Here is a 19,397-nt window from a genome sequence, read left to right on the forward strand (position 1 = left end):
AAATATAAGCACTTCAAAATCTAAATGGGTTATTTAAATAACAAACAAATGGTATATAGATAAAAGTTTTATTAAAAAATTAATTGAATAAAATTATTTTCTACCAGCATAATGATGACCGACATGATGTCTTACACCCCATTTAAAATTGGCGTGTTTGTCGGTTTTCACAAAGGTATGAACTGGTCCTGTAACTCCATGATGTCCTTCTCTTTTACCACGAACTTCTCCTACAAATTATTTTAAAGTTTCTGTCACTGAATGAGTTAAAAATACTACAAACCATATTCACTTGGCAAACACAAAACACTGCAAAGAGAAATGATCCAGACTACAACAGTGATCTGCAATCAAACTTGATAAATACATAATTAATTTAAATAAATTTAAACTTACAAAATTGTGCAACTGCATTGTTCTGAGAATATGAAAGAATTAATGAAAATGTGAACGAAATTGTCGTATATATTTCAGGGAATTCGTAAAAAAAAACTCGCTTTCATTCAGAGAAAGTGTCAAAAAACTAATTGTGTTCACGCATGATTAATCGAACGGCAATACACTGATTGACGCCAGTTTTTCCAATTAGTTAAATGTCCACTTAATTATTTACCGGTATTATTCACTTGTACAATCAATACGAACAGTCGAAAATGTGCGTCGAAGAAAACCTCGTATTGCTCACAAACATCCTCGAAATATTCTGTCTTAAACGAAAATCAACAAACAGTAAAATTTGGAAATATTTGTATAATTTAAGAATGTGTTTTTATATCCTAATAGTAATGTTATGTGGATTGTACAGGCAAACAATTGATACGATATACGAATCGGACGGAGTTGTTACAAAAGCCATACAATTCGTTCAGTATAACTGCGGAATACTCATGGTTTTCGTTTGCTTATTGTGGACGAACTTTAGGTCGTCACACATGCAAAAGTTCATAAAAACTTCCGATGAAATTGATAAAAAATTGAAACGTTTGGGGCACAACATTGACTACAGAGTAATCAGGAAATTCTGTAATAGGCACATAATTTGGATTTTAATTAAAATAGTGTTGCAAAATGTTTGGGTGATTAACATTAATAATTTGAACCTGAAAACTGTTTTGGATTATCTACTGTTCACTTTACCGCTTGTATTTGTGTACGCGATGGTTTTCCAATGGTGCAGTTACATTAACATGCTGCAGACACATTTTAGAGCAGTACAACGTTTGTGCTCGAAAAAGAATAAATTTATTGTTGAATCTGGAATAATTATGGATCAATTATATGACCAAGCCATTATTTTAAACAAGGGTTTTTCTTTGCAAATTTCGTGCATTGTACCATCTTTTTTTGTGCTGATTCTCTATAGTTCCTTTAGAATTTGTCAAATGTTAACGGATAAGTATTTGTTCAACAGCATTACCGTCATTTTGAATTTTTTGTACGTGACCACGTTTTTCGAAATGGTTATTCCTTGTTTGATGATCAGGGGTGATTGCGAAAAAGTTATGGAAACCCTTAAGGACTTGGCAGTGCAGGAAAACGGAAGGACAAATGTAAGAAGTGCGGTTTTACATTTTGAATACTCATTGTTGTATTTTCAGGTGAACACTGTGATTTTGCAAATGCATCACGAGAAAATCGAATTTTCGGTGTTTGGAATTTTCCTCCTAGATGGGACTTTAGTGTGTTCCGTAAGAATAATCCGTACGATTTGACTGTCTAGTAAAACTTGTCGTTTTAGATTGCTGGTGCTTTGGTTACATATTTGGTGATGTTTCTACAGTTCGACAACATTTAATTAATACGAAAGTGATTGTAAATAATTATATATTGATTTTTTTTTTTTGCGTTTCATTTACATAAACCTCATAAACTCGTAGTACAGTTGGTTGAAGCCCAAGGAATGTTGGCTTGCTCCTCTTGCAACGCAACGAGACGATTTTCCTGAGAACATGCGCGTTTCCTGCAACTGACGATCGGATTTCTAGGCCGAGATTGATGGCTTGTTTATGGAGTAAGGTCAGTAAACTTGGGATGCGGGTCAGATGGTAAATTGGGCTGGGAAACGGGACCAAAAGTGTCAAGGTCTTCGATTACGACACATACATACATTTTTCGGCTTTATGGCTATGGTTGAAACAAACTAAAGAGGTAGAATTAACATTGGCTTCATCACTTTATAATTCTTACGAACTCAAATTATAAAAAGAGAATCAAATAAATACTGAATAACTTGAAGATGATTGTGGAGATACATTCAATATTTACATAAAAAATGTTATACAATTCTGACATAATGGTAATAGACCTAAGGAAATTCCGAACGAAATCAAAATGAACGAATCGGAAATACCAAAAAAAAATCGAATTCACTTGTTCCTTTAATCTAATAAGGTAAAAACGGATGGTGGAAACATTGCACGGTCGAAAGGCGTTCCTCTCGTGGCAAGTTTAGAGCCGTTTCGTTGGTCGGGACCTTTACCTTGTCAGGTGCAAGTGACGGCCTGCGCTGCATCCGACGAACCGACTCTCGCGAACCGGCCAGTGTCGATCGTTCATTCGAGACTGCAGGATCGTTCAGTTTGAACGATACCACGATAGATCGAACCCAGTCGGCTTGATTGCCGCCGAAAACGATCGTTCTTTCCATAACCGTTTCCATTTACCTGGTGGATCGATAGATAACATTTATGCTAAACGGGCTGGCGACGCAGTGATTTTCCTCGTTTACATTCTGTGCTCAGGGCAGGTGAGTTTTGGTTTAATTTGTTTAACTTTCTGGTTTTGGTTTTCTAGGAAAACAGATAGTTTTAACGATATGCAAATTATGGTTTTGTTAAAATTTATTAGTTTAATTACGTTTGGAGCTTTTCATGTAATTAAATTAGCACTTCTATATTTTGTGAGGATCTCTGTAAATTAATAATTAGTTTAATATAAATTTTATTTTTTATTTTCATAATTTAGAACAATCAAAATTTTTAACTTGAATTGCGTTTATTTATAAAGGAATATTTCTCACAATTCTGAAAATAAATATAAAATCATTTTTTTTATATTTAATATAATTTGTTCGGGTAATATAGATATGGAAACAATGGTCACGGAAGCCTTAACCTTTACATAATTTTTTATGCTTAAAAACTACAAATTTTGCATTCTTTTTTGTCATTCTTAATAAATATATTTTTTACCCTGGTTTTAAAGTATATGTACTAAATTTTTCGTGTACCACAATTTAAGACTGAAAATTATTCAGCTTTATTACTATAAAAGTATTACATTTATTTATGAACTGTCTGTTATATGTTAATTATTAAAAAATTATAAGTATGATTTTCATCTTATTTTTTATGTATTCGAAAAAATATACCTTTAACCGGATTTTAAGATATTAAAATTCACCTCTAAATTATTTATGTAGTGCATAATTATGCAAATTTTATATATTTATTTATTTGTTCATTAACTTTATAAATCAAATGTGTATCATAAAGATTTTGGTATTTGTCTGTAACCTTTGATAAAAAAATTACCATAAGCCATTTTAGAATATTTGTCCCCTTCGTAAAACTTTCCTGTCATTTCATCCTTGTATACTATTTTTAGACCTTAAAAAAAGAACGAATCCAAACTGGTTCTTTATTTTTTAATGCACTTTACCAGATAAAAATTGATTACAGTTTCATGCTGTACATTAATTATTTCATTACAATTTCGTGCTGCATATGTGTATATTTTATTATGAGTGAGGAGTTGTTTGAAAACACTATTTATAATAATTAATTAACCATTATTTTTATCCTTGGATGTATTTTCAACAGTTTATTAAACAGTTGACATTTTTTGTTCGTTAGAAATATGCAAATTAGTACAAGTAGAGACGTCAATCTGGATAATTGAAATACAATAAATCATGTCATAAATCACTTTCCAAGCAATAATCTTTAAAATAAATCATCATTCGAAAGAAAATAAAGAGAGGACGAAAGAAAGTCAGTTAATGTCTGATCGCTAAACGCTTTTCTAATTTCTAAGCAAACAAACCGGGTTGTTCTAATTATCGTGCATCAGAACCGATCGATTTGTGAAAGAAATAAAATATAATAAATTAATTAACCACCGCTGCCACTCACGCCCACAATTAGTGTTTGTCGTTTGCCTTTGTTACAAAAAATAACAGTTAACGGAAAATTGGGTCTCGACACACATTTTTTTATTTTAATTCGATCCGTTCGCGGGCGGAAACGAAGCGTTATTCAAATCGCGCTCAACTTTTAACGTGGAGAACGGAGAAACGTATTGAATCGGGTTTCCGTGAAGATAAGTGCAGGATTGTGAATAGTATGCACATATCATGAATAAATTTATTACAATGATGGCATTGAAAAAAAATTGCGGACAATATGTTAAACAGTTTCAAGGAGACAAATTTAAAGCGGAGGAAGTTATTTGTGTGCTAAAGTAGAAAAAATCGATTGTGAAACTGTTTCGGACGGTTTCACGTTAATTTTATTTGTGCGAATGGGATTTTTACATTGCACAATTTTTAACAAAAGGAATATTATTAATAATTGTACCATTAACTTGTTTTGAACATAATTTATTTTAAATTTTAGTTTAATGATAAATGGATCTCCTTTTAATACATATTAATCGTGAGCACAATAAAAATAAACGATTTATTTGTTAAATTTATAAATCGGCTTAATATCTATTTAAAATAAATTACGGTAAATTAAATGCAAGTAAAAACCACACGAAACGGTACATTTTCGAAGTGCATGTTCATTGATAGTTGTCGGGCCGGTCCGAAATAGGAACGGTTGCGTTGTTGAAAATTTGTGAGCCGGATCAGCTGATTTAAAGGGCCTTGACCTAGGGACCAGTAAAATTGAGGTGCGTTCAACGCTAACCCACATTTCGGAACGTATACCGTTCGAATCTCCGCGGTGCCACCGCGGTGGCGTTCGATAAGTCACCGCTTTCTAAAATTCGTCGCCGGTTCATCATCGGATTTCCGCAAAACCACACTAAATCATACCAATTGCAATTTCCAGGAAAACTTTCTAAGAGTGTTGGGGAAAAAATTGAGAATTTTCGCGGTGGTTATTAAATGGAAAACAACGAAAGCGTGAACACCAGGACTATGCACGAGTGCGTTTGATTTTCCATTAACACGCGCGATTATTAATGTGGAGGTTGACGCGAGAAAAAGGGCACGGCTGAATTGAAATCTGGGACGCTTAATTAAGCCACCCGAAAACTGCGATTTACGAGCGTAATTGTTCTTCGCATACTATTTTACACTTTCCTAAACATTATCTGTTGATTCGTCGCCAAATCAAAATAAAAATGATCTTAAAGCGATGATCTTACATAAATATTAGATAAGAACTTGTTTGCTCAAGATGAAACTGTTTATCTACGCTTTCTTCAGTTGTATAATTTGAAGACAATTAACACAACAATAAAATGGTGCCGCCATTACCAGACATTAAACTTAGACAATGATGCTGATATGTTCTTATTACTGCAACAACATTCCTTTTTCAAAAACACTCAGTAAAACATTTCAAATATTTGTTATGATCTCATTTTTTGCACTTGTCACACCCAATACGTTACTAATCATAAACATTTCAATCTCTAACAAAGTGCTTTTTAATTGACTTAATCACAAAATCAAAACCAAATGGCATCGATTAATTAATATTATTATTAGTGGTGCCTTCTCAGATGAGGCAGGTGAAGCAGTGCCTCACCTATGAAAATGATTTTATTAACATAACGTTAATATTAAAAACTACATCTTTTATCTTTTTATTGTTTAAAATAGAATATAGCAATAACAATTTTACATTAAATATCAACGAATATTTTGTGTACAAGTTCTCCAGAGGTACTTTTAAATGCGCCTCTTCGCGCCAATTCGTTTCATCAGTAAATCTTCATTATTTTAAGGCTATTTTCATTAAATAAATGTGTATTTCCAGTTTAAATTACTATGACAAAATGTTTGATGTTAAAGAATAACTTTAACAAATACTGGATAAAAAACGAGTTTACCATATTTTGGTACGATAAACTTGAGTGGGTAACGAGAAGTACAGTCATGAATAAATTATTTTGCTGGCCATGAATTTTATTTTCAAAAGGTAGTGAAGATATTTAGTATAAAAGGGGTTTTTGTGATTTGAAAAATCTCTCTATCGGAGTAAATTTACATGACAAAAGAACTGGTCATTCGAATTGTATGTTGTTAATTATGCGTATATAAAAATAAAATATTATTTTCCAAAAAAGAAAAGAACAACCTTCAACCAACGCAATATTTTAATTATCAGTCGTTTATTGCAGGTTTTAAGATGAAGTCAATATTATGGCTGCCCTTGCTGTGTTCTACCGTTTTATCCCAAAGCTTCTCCAACAACCCGAACTCAGCTCAAATATCCTCCGCAATCAGCGTGTCCGAAGACCAGTTCCTCCAAGACCAAGTTCATAATTTACCGCAAAACGTCGCCCAAACCCTCCCCCAAAACGCCGAGCAAAGAAACTATCAACCGAACCAACTCAATACCTTCAGCCAAGACGGACAAGTGGACAATTACAATATAGGATGGAACTATCATGATTTCGACGCGATGACGCAGTTTTTAAGGGACACGACGAGAAGATATCCATCATTGACCGCTCTCTATTCCATCGGAAAATCGGTGCAAGGACGCGACTTGTGGGTCATGGTCGTGTCGGCTTCCCCCTACGAACACATGATCGGCAAACCGGACGTAAAATACATCGGGAACATACATGGCAATGAAGCTGTCAGCAAAGAACTGCTCCTCCATCTCATACACGTAAATTTACACAATGATGTATTGACATTTATAAAAACGTTTGTAATTACAGTATTTAACTACAAGTTACGCGACTGATCCGTATGTGCGGTGGCTGCTGGACAATACAAGGATTCACATCCTCCCGTCCATGAACCCGGACGGCTTCGAGGTGTCCAAAGAAGGTACATGCGACGGAGGACAGGGTAGATACAACGCCAGAGGTTTCGACTTGAACCGCAACTTCCCCGACTACTTCAAACAGAACAACAAGCGAGTACAACCGGAAACAGAGGCGGTCAAAGAGTGGGTCTCCAAGATTCAATTTGTGTTGTCTGGAAGTTTGCATGGGGGCGCTCTGGTGGCCAGCTATCCTTTCGACAACACTCCTAACTCCCGTAAGTACTGGACTTAAATGTAGTTTATGTGAAAGTAAATTATTATGTAGCCATTTCTGCTGCAAGGATTGTGCAGGTCTTCGGCCTTGTGCTCTTGTAAGTACGGGGAAAGGGGGTAATATTAATGGGGTGCAGGTTTGACCGTGTTTTTGTGTTTTAGTATTCCTGTCTTATTCGTCAGCACCATCCTTGACACCTGACGATGATGTCTTCAAACATCTCGCCTTGACTTACTCCACCAACCATGCTAAGATGAGTCGCGGTGTCTCTTGTAAGCAATCTCAACAATCATTCAAGAGGGTATGATTAATTACGGTGTAGTTTCTTATGGAAAAAATGTTATTTTTTTTATCTTTTAAGGGTATCACAAACGGTGCTGAATGGTACCCACTAACTGGAGGCATGCAGGACTACAACTACGTTTGGTACGGCTGTATGGAGGTCACACTAGAAGTGTCTTGTTGTAAATATCCTCCAGCCCACGAGTTACCGAAATATTGGGAGGACAACAAAATGGTAACTTTTCTTCACACTTTGACTTATTTAGTTACTTATTTTATAATTCTATGTTGTAGTCGTTGATTAAGTATTTGGCTGAAGCTCACAGAGGCGTTCACGGTTTCGTAATGGACGAAAACGGCAACCCAGTAGAAAAAGCATCTTTGAAAGTAAAATCTAGAGATGTAGGTTTCCAGTCTACGAAATATGGAGAGTTCTGGAGGATTTTGTTGCCAGGCGTCTACACATTAGAAGTATACGCCGACGGTTACGTGCCAAGGGAGCTCGACTTCATGGTTGTCGAAGAACATCCCACTTTGTTGAATGTTACCCTCCATGCTGCAAAGGTATGATTTTTACCAAAATTTGGTGTTTGTGTAAAAATTTTGGTGGTGGTTTCGTGCCTTGTAAATACAAAATTGGAATTTGCAGCCTGGTCAAGCGTTTAAGCCGCCAGTTACGTCGCCGCCGGTTTCGATGTTGTCTGTACATAAAGAACAACTTCCAACCACCGATTTTCAATTTCCCGACGACTAATTATTATGTAAATACGTGGTCGATTTTCTAAGTTACAGTAAGTACTCATCAGCTTCAGCTGCTTTCATTAACTGGAGGGAGGATCGTCTGTGATGGCTTGAACTGCTTTTGCTTTATGTTTATCTTCTTCTAGCAATTGCCCAAGTAGTAGTAATTGATGGTTGAAGCTATAGTATTGTGTTAACATTTTCCTACTGTCATAAATAACTTTTTGAAATTTTGTTTTTTGTTCTTAGAGAAAGGATGGACATTATTACAGACCCCACGCACCAGTTTTCCACCACAGAGTACCGCAAATACCCCAACAACAAGCCCAAGAAAGTGGAATCATCTCGTCGATCACAAGCGGATTCTCTAACTTAGTCAACTATTTTGGTTAATTTCACGTGCAAGTGCAAACTTGGAACGTATTCTCTTAATTGAAATGTACAAAAATTCAAAAACCAACTAGATTAACCCACAATAAATCCAAAGTGGGCTTGAAGAAGCGACAGCTCTCTTAGCTAGTCTTAGACACTGCCTTATTGGTTTTTGAACCCGTATTTATTAAATTTTTTAGTCTTCCACCATGAGCAGTTGTTGAAACTTGCCTTCCTGTATGTTAATTATGTGTTATTTATGTTCCCGCACTGTTTTAATTTATTGGCACTGCAAGTACAGTAGTTTTAATGTTCTGGTCTCAGGTACTTTAAGAAAAACACAATGTAGTAAGAATTGTTAATATAACAATTTTAGTTCCACTGTTATCACTTGTTATATAGACTGTTATAATTTATTCTGTAAGTAAAATAAAAATAAATATTAAACATATAAGAGTTTTATTAAAAAATATAATGATACAAAAATTGATTATACTGAAATATTTCTGCAGGCTTGAAAGGCTGCAATAAAAGCGGTAAGTTGAATATTCTCATTGGTTCCTGCACATAAACTACTTTCAATTGTTGCCATGTCATCCAACAATTTGGCCATGATGGCAAAGGGAAATTCGACTAAAAAACAATATGATTAGCAACATACAATATTTCACTTTTAATCATATATACTTCTGTGAACATATTTATGAACTTCTGTTAAAATATCCTGCAGAGCCAAACCTTTCACAGTCTTCAATTCTTTGATATCTAAAAATTAATTAATTAAAATTACATTTTTTAATAAGAAATAAATGTAAAGTAATTACTTTTGTAGGTAGTTTTGAAATCGCTATTCAGTAACCATTTAACTATGTTTTCAATATCACTTCTGAGGGGATGTCCGACACAAGTATAAACAGTGTCTTCTGTAACTTCTTTGTAAGCTAACCAAGTACTTTGAAGGACGTTCAAAACTTTTCTCATATCACCATTCGCTAAAGTAATCAATGCTTCTTTACCATCTTCTGTAATTTTAACACTAGAAAACAACATTATTAAAATTTTTAACAATTTAAATGTTTCTAAATTTACTTTTCTTGTTCCACTACAAAGTCCAATCGGGGACGAATCAGTGCCGGAGACAACGGACCAAATCTGAACCGAGTGCAACGTGAATGTAGGGCAGGGATTATTTTACCGAGGTAGTTGCAAATAATGCAAAATCTTGTATTTTCCGTGTATTTTTCTATAACTATAAAAATAAAAAAAATATTAAACTTCTATACAAAATTATTTTATGATATAAATAAAAGACAATAGAGTGAAGTATATGTTTTATTTTGTATTACAGTACAAATTATGGAAAGACAACTTCACTGTAACGAGCAAACCGAAGTATTTGTTTGAACGACCGCACTTTTAGATCTATCAGTCGAAGGTACGATAAGTTCAGCTCGTACAACGGGAGCCTGTTTCTCTTTTTCTAATTTTGAGAGGCAAATACCAAAATGCTTTCCTATTAATTCCGATAATGAACCATTCACCTTAACAAAACAATAATGATTTTTAACTGTCACAGTTTATCTTTTAGGAACTTACTGCCTCTCCAGTTTTGGCGGAAACTATGTAACCTAAAAGATTGTTTTCTATTTGAAATTGTCTGGTTTTGTCCAGTCGGACAGCTCTGCTATGTTCCACATCACCTGAAAAATACGATTTATTTATTTGTTATATATAAATATGTATAATTAATAATGATGATTACTTTTATTGCCGAAAATGGCACAAGTGACTGAGTTACTAACAGCTTCAGAAACTGCTCTAATCCAAACAGACATGTTTTCAAAACTTGTCGAGTTTGTAATGTCGTAGACAAGTATGACCATCTAAAACAAATAACTGTAAAAATGTAATATATATATATATGGTTTAAAGAACGTACATTAGCTTTGAATAAGTAATTTTTAACCATGGGGCCCCTAAGATCAACACCGCCACTCAAATCGGAAATTCTGATGGTAATTTCATGTTTACCAGGCAAAATTAGACGTTTTATATAAAAATCAGCACCGATAGTTTGCGTGTATTGTCTTGAAAATTCGTCAAAACAGAACCTCCTCACTAAACTCGTCTACAATTAAAAAAATTAGTATAAAATAATACAGTATAAGAAAAAACACTTTTCCAACGCCACAGTCGCCCACAACGACCAACCGGAGCTGTTTTTCCGCCGTCTCCTCCTCGGAATCACTCATCCTGCTCACATCACCATAACAATACGTGTATAAGTGCCACTTATTATTCCTTCTGTAACCTGCATTGAATTTCGCATTACAATTTTAATGTTCTCGGATGTATAAAAGTCCGTAGTTCGGTGGCGAGAGCCATCAGTATCGCAAGATGGGTCGGAAGCTTCTGGTTGTCTTGTTACTGGTCCTCGCCGATGTGGTCGTCGGTTGCCTTATCACCAATTGTCCAAGGGGCGGAAAGAGGAGCGGCAAGTTCGAGCTAATGGAACCCAACATCAAATCCGTAAGCATAATTATTCAATATATAAGTGGACAATTTAATAGAAATTAGATGGCGCAACAGATAGTTCCAGGTTTCTGTAATTTTATCTTCTCTATCTCGTAATTTTGTAGTGCGTTTCCTGCGGTCCAGGACACACAGGCCAGTGTTTCGGACCAAGCATATGTTGCGGCCCCTTCGGTTGTCTAATGGGTACGTCCGAAACTATCCGGTGCCAAAGGGAAGGATTCTTTCAAGAGCGAGAACCGTGCATTGCCGGTAGCTCGTTTTGTCGCAAAAATACTGGAAGATGTGCCATTGATGGGATTTGTTGCAATCAAGGTCAGAGATAAATTAATTTTTCGCATTTATTTGATATTAAACAACGTAGGACTTGCTATAAAAAACTTATTTAATATTAAATTTGTGATAAAACTTTTATTGCGTGTTCAAGCTTTTATTGAGTGGTAACACGCAAATATCAATGATCTAAAATTTTCCAGCAAAACAATAGAATTAATGACTAAAATAATTTTCTTATATTCACAGAAGTTATGAATAATAACACAACAATAAATCATTAAAAGTAATATTATATCGATTTTATCATCATTTTAATTGGATAAATTAATAAATTTATAATTTTATAGAAAGTTGCCACGTAGACAAACATTGTTCATTGGACGAAAAAAAGTCGTCGGAAAATTTAATGGGAATGGAACTGTACAACCTAATGAACTATCCATTGGACATCGTCAACGAAAACTGAAAGACTAAAACGAACTGACACTAAATCAACCACGTATAATGTTTAATCTAATGTTGTATATCTAAATATACTAATATATTTAAGTGCATTTATTGAGAAGAAGTCCTAAAGATCCATATAATAATAACAATAATAATAAATAAAAATATTTAATTAAAATCTATGCCTTTTATTTTTATTGTACTTACCTGGTTAGAAGTTAAAAATATACTGGTCAATCCAGATTGTTCGGACCTAATTAATAAAACAGGAACACAGATCCGTACTTGTGCCATCAAAATAAACAACACTTTAATTAATAATTAATTAGCGTTGTATTACTATAAAATATCTTTTTAAAACATAAGTGATGCTACGCTAAATAGCAATTTTGGCGAATGCGCCGGTGTTTCTTGTACAGTCAGAACATGATTACATATATTAAGTAGGTGAGTACGGCTCATGTTGTCGTCCAGGTTATTTCCGACGATACAAACAAAATTGGCAATCGCCAATCGTCACAACCGACACTGTTATGTTAATGAACGTTTATTTTAATGTTTATGCGTTCATCAGTAATATTTTATTCATATTTTAAACTGGAACAAATCCTGTTTAACACTGATAATTATCAGTAATAAATATGGATTGTAATGCGATATCATTTATGCAAGCAAACGATAAGATTACGGAACATTAAAACGTAAATCCGCCAATATGTATTTGTAAACGGTTTCCCGTTCACACCTGAAGGTTGATTGGTATCATTTGGCGTGACCAAAAACGCAACGATTGTAAATATACAAGAGTTGACGTGGTGCCATGGTGTATTACCAGCTGTTGTCTGTTAATGATGTCATCAACGAGTGTGAGTAAATAATGTATCGAAAAAAAATATTACAAGGATAACGGGATTAAATTTATATTATTCAGTTGCTGATGCGTAAATTGTTTCATTAATTACTGATAAAAAGAAAATTCTAGAGAAAAAAATGTACATATAAATTTAGATAAAATAACTGCAAAAAACTAAAAATTTTTGTTATTTTTAACATATTAATATTATAAATATTTCAACATACTGATATTTAATAAAAATATTTTTGTTTCTTAAAAAAAATTTAAAATTTTACTTTAAGAAAAAATAAATTCAATTTAAATTATTTTCAATAAAAAAAGAATGTTATACATAAATATTTTTACTAATCTTAAACTTACTTCTTCTGAGACAACTTTGTGCTTCCATGGTCATTGCATCAGCTTCATCCAGAATTACTAACTTGAAACCAGTATGAAACATATTTCTGGTGCTGGCGAAGGTCTGAACAGCATTCTGAACAATTTTAATACCCCTATCGTCGGAAGCGTTCAACTCCAAAACCTAAGACCAACAAATTGAGACCTTATTTATTTATATTGTTTATTATTGTGATTACTCTACCATTTTTCCATATTCTGCCGGTGTGTACAATTGCTTGGCACATGCTAATATTGTGCTTGTTTTACCGGTTCCCGGTGGTCCGTAGAATAGTAAATGGGGAAACTGATCGTCGTTTATGAATTTTGTTACTGGAAAGTTATTGTTAATAAGTTGAAAACAATGCAAAAGTACAACGAACCTGTTTTGATTATATCGTCGTGAGAAACAAGTTCCTCCAATTTGTTTGGCCGGTATTTTTCAACCCTATAAAAATACAAAAATAGTATATTTTATCCTTCTTGAACAGTTTTCAACTAACCATGGCAGATTAACGCGTTTTTCTTCCATTTGGACCATTTTGAATAGGTGTTTGAAAAATTTTTAGGTTAATAACTTACTGTTTTGGCGGGACAGGTTAGGCAACTAATGTTACCCATTCTGCATTGCTCTTAAAATAAAAATAACTTAAAATTCTTTATAATAATTTATATTATTTTAATCAAAACTAATTTAAGTATTTTATTATAATAATTATCAAATAAATTTAAATAAAAAGTGTAGAATGGGAACTCGATCTGACAGTTCTAGTAAAATGGCGTGGTAAACAAAAATTTATATTGGGGACACTGAAAGTGGCTGACAAATACAAAGCAAATGTCAGTGGTTTTATAAAGTGTCAAAACAAAGGGATTTTTATCAGCTGTTCGACAGTTTTGATTTAATTCCATTACACTAATTCTGTTATTAATTCTCAATCGATTTACTTGCGTTATTCTGATTGTTTACGCCCCACAGTTCGTGTATTAATTACTAGCAGTTTACTGATATTGAACTGATGATTCACTATTAAGTAACGAATATTTAATTACTTATTGTTAGTGCGTTTTAATATTTTCAAAAAATGTACTCGGCCTTAAACGAAGAGTCGATTAATAACTGTGATAGTGCTAGTGATGACAGCAACTATGATGATGAGGATGAAACCACCCAAATTGTTGCACCTGATGGTAAAATATTGTTTTATTTGTCCACAACTATAAATATAGTTTTATTCTTAAAGATAGATTAAGTTTTTGTTTAAATAATTAAAAGTTATTATAAAAAAGTGGGCTTAAATGCACTTATATTAATACATAACTTTGTTTATGAATAGTGTCCATATAAATATTTTCAAATACATAGTCTTTAATTGCTTCATTTTGTTTTTGTATGATGATTCATTTTTATTTCTTATTAGGAAATGATAACACAAGACAAATGGACAAAGTCTATAAGTCTATGAGAAAACAGTTTATATTTGGATAGATTAACGTATTAGTAATATATACTCATATATTATATACAATAAATAAATACTGCATAATTAACCCAAGTACAATAAATTATTAAATTCTTGTTGAATGAGCAAAATTCCTTTGTTAAATTACTGTCCGTTCATCACTAATGAAACAAGGACAATTTATTAACGACCATAAATAAACATGTTTGTTTTCAGTCGAGGACACGAAGGATTGCATGAAGTCTCGCCACATCCTCGGCATCCTGGGTTTCCTCGGCTTCGCCAACGTGTACGCGATGCGAGTCAATCTGTCGGTCGCGATCGTGGCTATGGTGAACAACACCATGATCCCCCAACCAACCAACAACAACTCGTTCGAACATTGTCCCGTTCCGAATATCACCAACGGCACAACACCCGTAATTTTCCTTTGATACATTTGTCGCTCACAATATTAATTGCTATAATTGTTTTAGTCAAATGGGGAATTCAATTGGGATGAACAGACGCAGGGCATCGTTTTGGGTTCGTTTTTTTACGGTTACGTGCTGACCCAAGTACCTGGAGGTAGACTCGCTGAACTGTTGGGTGGCAAAAGAGTTTATGGGTTAGGGGTGCTTGTCACCGCTATTTTTACATTCCTGAGTCCGATTGCCGCGAAAATTAACTTTCCACTATTCATTATCGTCAGGATTTTGGAAGGAATGGGCGAGGTACGATCGCTGTTTTAATTATTGTCACGTGAAATTAATGTTTTTTTTTTGCATATTTTAAGGGCGTTACGTTTCCTTCGATGCATGCAATGTTGGCTCGTTGGATTCCACCGTTGGAACGCAGCAAATTCGCCGCTTACGTTTATGCCGGTTCGTAGAGTTCACGCATCTAAGCTATCTATAATAAATATTAAACGATTTCAGGTGCAAACTTCGGTACTATAATATCGTTACCATTGAGCGGCTGGTTGTGCTCGTTGGAGTTCATGGGAGGCTGGCCGTTGTGTTTCTATTTGTTTGGTTTTTTGGGCTTCATATGGTTTTTCTTTTGGATGTACTTGGTGTACGACAATCCGCAGGTGCATCCCCGCATTTGTCCGCAAGAGAAGGCGTTTATTTTAGCGAGCATTGGACCACAGGACGAAGACGACAAACGATCGATACCGTGGAGAAGTCTGGCCACTTGCGTGCCCCTGTGGGCCATTCTGATAACGCAGTGCGGACAGTCGTGGGCTTTTTACACCCAGCTGACCGAGTTACCAACTTACATGGCTCAAGTGTTGCATTTTGATATACAATCTGTAAGAAATCTTGAATGTTGTGCCTTGAAATGATTAATTTAACTTGCGTTTATGTGTGGTTTCAGGATGCCCTTCTGTCCGCAATTCCTTATTTTACGAGTTGGTGGTGCGGTATTTTAACAAGTATCTTTGCGGATTGGTTACTGAGCAAGAATTACCTGTCCCTATCCACTTCTTACAAAGTTTTCAATTCTATTAGTATGTATATCTACATTAAACCAACCATTAATACTAATTAACAATGTTTAGGTTCAATAGTGCCGTCTTTGGGTTTACTGGGCGTCGCGTACGTGGGTTGCGATCGTCTTTCGGTACAATTATTGTTGGCGCTTCCCGGTGCTTTAGCAGGCGCCGTATACGCTGGCAATCAAATGAACCACATCGCCTTAAGTCCCAAATATGCCGGCACCATGTACGGAATTACTAATGCGGCCGCCAATATGTGCGGTTTCCTAGCGCCTTACGTCATTGGCCTCATCATCGAGGGACGCGTAAGTTTAATAGTTTTTTGTACAACTTTCTGATTATATAGTTTTTTTCTTGTCTGTAGGAAACGCTGGGACAGTGGAGGATGGTATTTTATCTGGCTGCAGGGATAAACATCGGCACGAATCTGTTTTATGTGGCGTTCGCGAGTGCCAGAGAACAGCCGTGGTCCAGATCGCAGAGATTAAGCACGACTAACTGACAGGCGCTTTATTTGGCCATGTTGGTCGACGCCTAAGTTTAACTGTTATTGTTTTAATTTTGTACATATTTAGCAGGATGATTTATGTAATCTATTGTAGGGAGATAAGACAAAAAACAATGTGATCTTTATATACAGGTTTATAGAATTATTAAAGTGTAAGCTTTAATGGTACCAACATATTGTTTATAAACACTTAATCCTGTATTATATAATTGATTTATTGAGGTGGAGCACTTGTTTTATGTGATTTCTTTGTGTTGCCTCGAATTATTCTTGACACAAGGTGAGAATTAAAATGAGTGCTTTGAAAAAAATATCCGCCGAAATTTCCTGGTACTATGTTAATGTGATACTTAATTATTAAGCATAGTTTTCATATTTAATTATGTAAATTGATGTATATCTTCTTATCAAATCTCCTAAGTTATTGCATTTACATTTTAGATGATACCAATCAGAAATTTATTGTATAAGTCATACAGTATAGTATATGTGATAAAAACAGCACATTGGGAAAATCTCTTTCCAATAAATTGTGGATTCTTGTTTATCTGAGTTTTTAGTTATTAAGGTGCTATTGTCTTGATTTTGGTTCTTTTTATAAGTATTATGTAACTTTTTTGTAGCATTTGCTCATTTCATAGTCAATTATATGTGACAATTACTTTTTATTTTGCTCAAGTATATTTTTATTAAAACATCTGTAGATAGGAAAAATATACAAAAATGTATACATTTTTATCAACTATAAATAAATATATTTTACCTTAAATTGTGTTTTATAATTAGATAATTTTGAAAAAAGAATACATTAATTTCAACACGTTTTTTTCTTTTTCTTATATTGTAGGTACTCCTAAATAACTGAGGTATACATTGCTAAAATAGACGTTTGCTGCCAAAAATGTACACTCTTCCCATTTAAAAATATTTTGTTTTTATTTTGAATGACAATTTGTATTCGTTTTATAAACTTTGATACTCTTAGTATATTCTTATTATTTATATAATTTCTCACGCTTATTTCAACGTTAATATATATTGTGGAAAATTTTATTTCTGTAAAAAGATATATTTGAGTATATTGGAAAAATAACTTTGAGTAAACTGTAGATTTTTATTATAGTTTAAGTGCTAATATTTTGAATTCAGTTCTTTTTAGTATTATATAACCTTTTCGTATTAACTGCTCAAGTCAATAATATCACAATTACATTTTATTGTTAAAATTTTTATTAAAATATTTGTAAATAAGGAAAACATAGATGTATATATTTTTATCAACTATGAATAAAATTATTTTACCTTAGAATGGGATTTTTAATTAAATAATTTTTGAAAGAAAAATACGTTAATTTGAAAACACTGTTTATTGTTAAATAGAAAATGTGTTACAGATTTACAAAAGAATTAAATAATAAGTTTCTTTGGAAACATGTAAATGACAGCCCAAACTCTTATAACTCTTTCTTGGCATTGGAAATGGCAGGCACTGCGGTAGTGTCACTTAAAAAACTCTGAGGTATATCATTGCCAAAATAGACCTTGCTATTCGCCGCCAACGACTCATACTTCTTCAACTCTATGTACTCTTTAGTCAACAGTTCCTTATTAATTTTCGCCAACTGACTCAACTTGTAAAACTCCGCATCCGCCATGCTTTTTTGCTTGGCAACGTGCATCTCGTCTTCTATTTGCGAAATCTTCTGCAACGACTCTTTCTCCATGATCTTCTGTTCGTATTGGATCTTAGCGACTTGTGCCTCCTTTTCAGCTTCGATTATTGCTCGTTTCCTTTCAGTTTCTGCATCTTTTTCTACTACCTTTTGGTGTTGCGTAGCTATTAGCAGCTTAGTCTTTTCCCCCTCCATCAGTTCGTAGTTTTTCCGGATCACTTCTGGAATTTTTGGCTTGGTAACGCGTACCGCTTGTATTGTCAATCCTGGTGCCATTTCATTTAGATCTCTTTGCAGAGCCGTTTTCAAATTTTCATCTATCTGATCGAAGAGATCAATATAGACTTCATGCAAGGTATGGATGCTGCAAAATTGATTCAATTCATGATGGACTTTGTTGAATATTAACGTTTTATCATAGTCGGCAGTGTAGTTTCTAACTATATCCATTACTGAACAAATTGAATATATTAGGTATATTGTTCCTTTTAATTTTTAAACAATATAACTTACCACTTGATGCTTTTAAATGATTGACAACTTCAATTCTATCAAAATAAATCATTACGCCGCCACTTGTACCACATGGTACATTTTTTACTTCGTCAGTTTGCAGTGTGACCTAAACATGTATACCAATTTAATTTATTATTTAAATATTAATAGAATTCATACTTGTACAGATTTATAGCTAGTAATTACAGGCAACATCATGTGATAACCTGGTTCACTTGTTTTCGGTAGTACAGCTCCTCCCTAGAAATTATTGTTTAATAGGATACATATTACAATATATAAATAAGAACGTACACGGTAATAAACGCCAACATGTCCTTCTTCAATTCGGTGCAACGAATAATTAAAAACCAAAACAAGGCACATACAAATCGAGCCTATAATAGCGTGTTCCATCAAGTACGACATTCTGAAAAGATTTTATGCTGCGTTATTAACTCATCAGATTAATTATTAAAATGGTTGATTTTTATTGGAAATCTTTAAATGTTTCCGTAACAACCGAATTAACATCGTTGGTTAGGTTTTTGTTTGCGGTATGACAGTTTTATAAACTGTGAAAATCAAAAAGTCATTGATACAAACACAACAAAATGTAACAAGGGTTGCCTATCACAATGAAATTACGAACTCAACATTGCGA

At 33.9% G+C, this 19,397-nt stretch overlaps 7 protein-coding genes and 1 long non-coding RNA gene across 9 annotated transcripts; 4 read left to right on the forward strand and 4 right to left on the reverse strand.

Moving 5' to 3' along the window:
* Positions 1–137: 137 nt before the first annotated feature.
* On the reverse strand, positions 138–536 carry LOC109603697 (uncharacterized). The gene is made up of 3 exons (XR_002191834.2): positions 397–536; positions 284–344; positions 138–230 (listed from the first exon to the last, which is right to left on the reverse strand). It is a non-coding gene; the product is annotated as an uncharacterized LOC109603697 (long non-coding RNA).
* Positions 537–1,452: 916 nt separating this feature from the next.
* LOC126266586 (uncharacterized) lies at positions 1,453–1,795 on the forward strand. Its single transcript, XM_049970892.1, has 3 exons — positions 1,453–1,550; positions 1,599–1,688; positions 1,739–1,795. Exons 1-3 carry the CDS (start codon positions 1,458–1,460, stop codon positions 1,793–1,795), a joined length of 240 nt encoding a protein of 79 aa, XP_049826849.1. The 5' UTR covers positions 1,453–1,457.
* Positions 1,796–2,502: 707 nt separating this feature from the next.
* LOC109603743 (carboxypeptidase M) lies at positions 2,503–9,073 on the forward strand. 2 transcript variants are annotated; one of them, XM_049970347.1, is made up of 8 exons: positions 2,503–2,746; positions 6,358–6,854; positions 6,907–7,231; positions 7,298–7,327; positions 7,392–7,531; positions 7,592–7,747; positions 7,807–8,076; positions 8,503–9,073. In XM_049970347.1, exons 2-8 carry the CDS (start codon positions 6,366–6,368, stop codon positions 8,644–8,646), a joined length of 1,554 nt encoding a protein of 517 aa, XP_049826304.1. In that variant the 5' UTR covers positions 2,503–2,746; positions 6,358–6,365; the 3' UTR covers positions 8,647–9,073. The 2 variants fall into 2 exon arrangements, with proteins under 2 accessions (XP_049826304.1, XP_019875798.2); XM_020020239.2 differs by lacking the exon at positions 7,298–7,327 and having other exon boundaries at positions 2,504–2,746.
* LOC109603776 (replication factor C subunit 5) lies at positions 9,068–13,790 on the reverse strand. Its single transcript, XM_020020275.2, has 8 exons — positions 13,618–13,790; positions 13,498–13,562; positions 13,320–13,447; positions 13,097–13,259; positions 9,715–9,874; positions 9,450–9,661; positions 9,313–9,390; positions 9,068–9,258 (listed from the first exon to the last, which is right to left on the reverse strand). Exons 1-8 carry the CDS (start codon positions 13,653–13,655, stop codon positions 9,116–9,118), a joined length of 987 nt encoding a protein of 328 aa, XP_019875834.1. The 5' UTR covers positions 13,656–13,790; the 3' UTR covers positions 9,068–9,115.
* LOC109603797 (ras-related protein Rab-28) lies at positions 9,942–10,934 on the reverse strand. The gene is made up of 5 exons (XM_020020299.2): positions 10,803–10,934; positions 10,565–10,753; positions 10,388–10,508; positions 10,222–10,325; positions 9,942–10,166 (listed from the first exon to the last, which is right to left on the reverse strand). Exons 1-5 carry the CDS (start codon positions 10,875–10,877, stop codon positions 9,996–9,998), a joined length of 660 nt encoding a protein of 219 aa, XP_019875858.1. The 5' UTR covers positions 10,878–10,934; the 3' UTR covers positions 9,942–9,995.
* LOC109603804 (neurophysin 1) lies at positions 10,888–11,951 on the forward strand. The gene is made up of 3 exons (XM_020020312.2): positions 10,888–11,154; positions 11,265–11,472; positions 11,781–11,951. The coding sequence occupies exons 1-3, from the start codon at positions 11,023–11,025 to the stop codon at positions 11,897–11,899; spliced, it is 459 nt and encodes a 152-aa protein (XP_019875871.1). The 5' UTR covers positions 10,888–11,022; the 3' UTR covers positions 11,900–11,951.
* A 183-nt stretch (positions 13,791–13,973) lies between the features above and the next one.
* LOC109603733 (putative inorganic phosphate cotransporter) lies at positions 13,974–17,334 on the forward strand. The gene is made up of 8 exons (XM_020020227.2): positions 13,974–14,305; positions 14,794–14,996; positions 15,054–15,290; positions 15,353–15,440; positions 15,495–15,871; positions 15,937–16,069; positions 16,121–16,362; positions 16,422–17,334. Exons 1-8 carry the CDS (start codon positions 14,200–14,202, stop codon positions 16,557–16,559), a joined length of 1,524 nt encoding a protein of 507 aa, XP_019875786.1. The 5' UTR covers positions 13,974–14,199; the 3' UTR covers positions 16,560–17,334.
* Positions 17,335–17,917: 583 nt separating this feature from the next.
* On the reverse strand, positions 17,918–19,384 carry LOC109603786 (erlin-2-like). Its single transcript, XM_020020287.2, has 4 exons — positions 19,049–19,384; positions 18,914–18,994; positions 18,752–18,860; positions 17,918–18,690 (listed from the first exon to the last, which is right to left on the reverse strand). The coding sequence occupies exons 1-4, from the start codon at positions 19,160–19,162 to the stop codon at positions 18,020–18,022; spliced, it is 975 nt and encodes a 324-aa protein (XP_019875846.1). The 5' UTR covers positions 19,163–19,384; the 3' UTR covers positions 17,918–18,019.
* Between the last annotated feature and the right edge of the window lie 13 nt (positions 19,385–19,397).

The sequence above is a fragment of the Aethina tumida genome, chromosome 1, assembly GCF_024364675.1.
Source record: "Aethina tumida isolate Nest 87 chromosome 1, icAetTumi1.1, whole genome shotgun sequence".
In the NCBI taxonomy this organism is placed as follows: Eukaryota; Metazoa; Arthropoda; class Insecta; order Coleoptera; family Nitidulidae; genus Aethina; species Aethina tumida.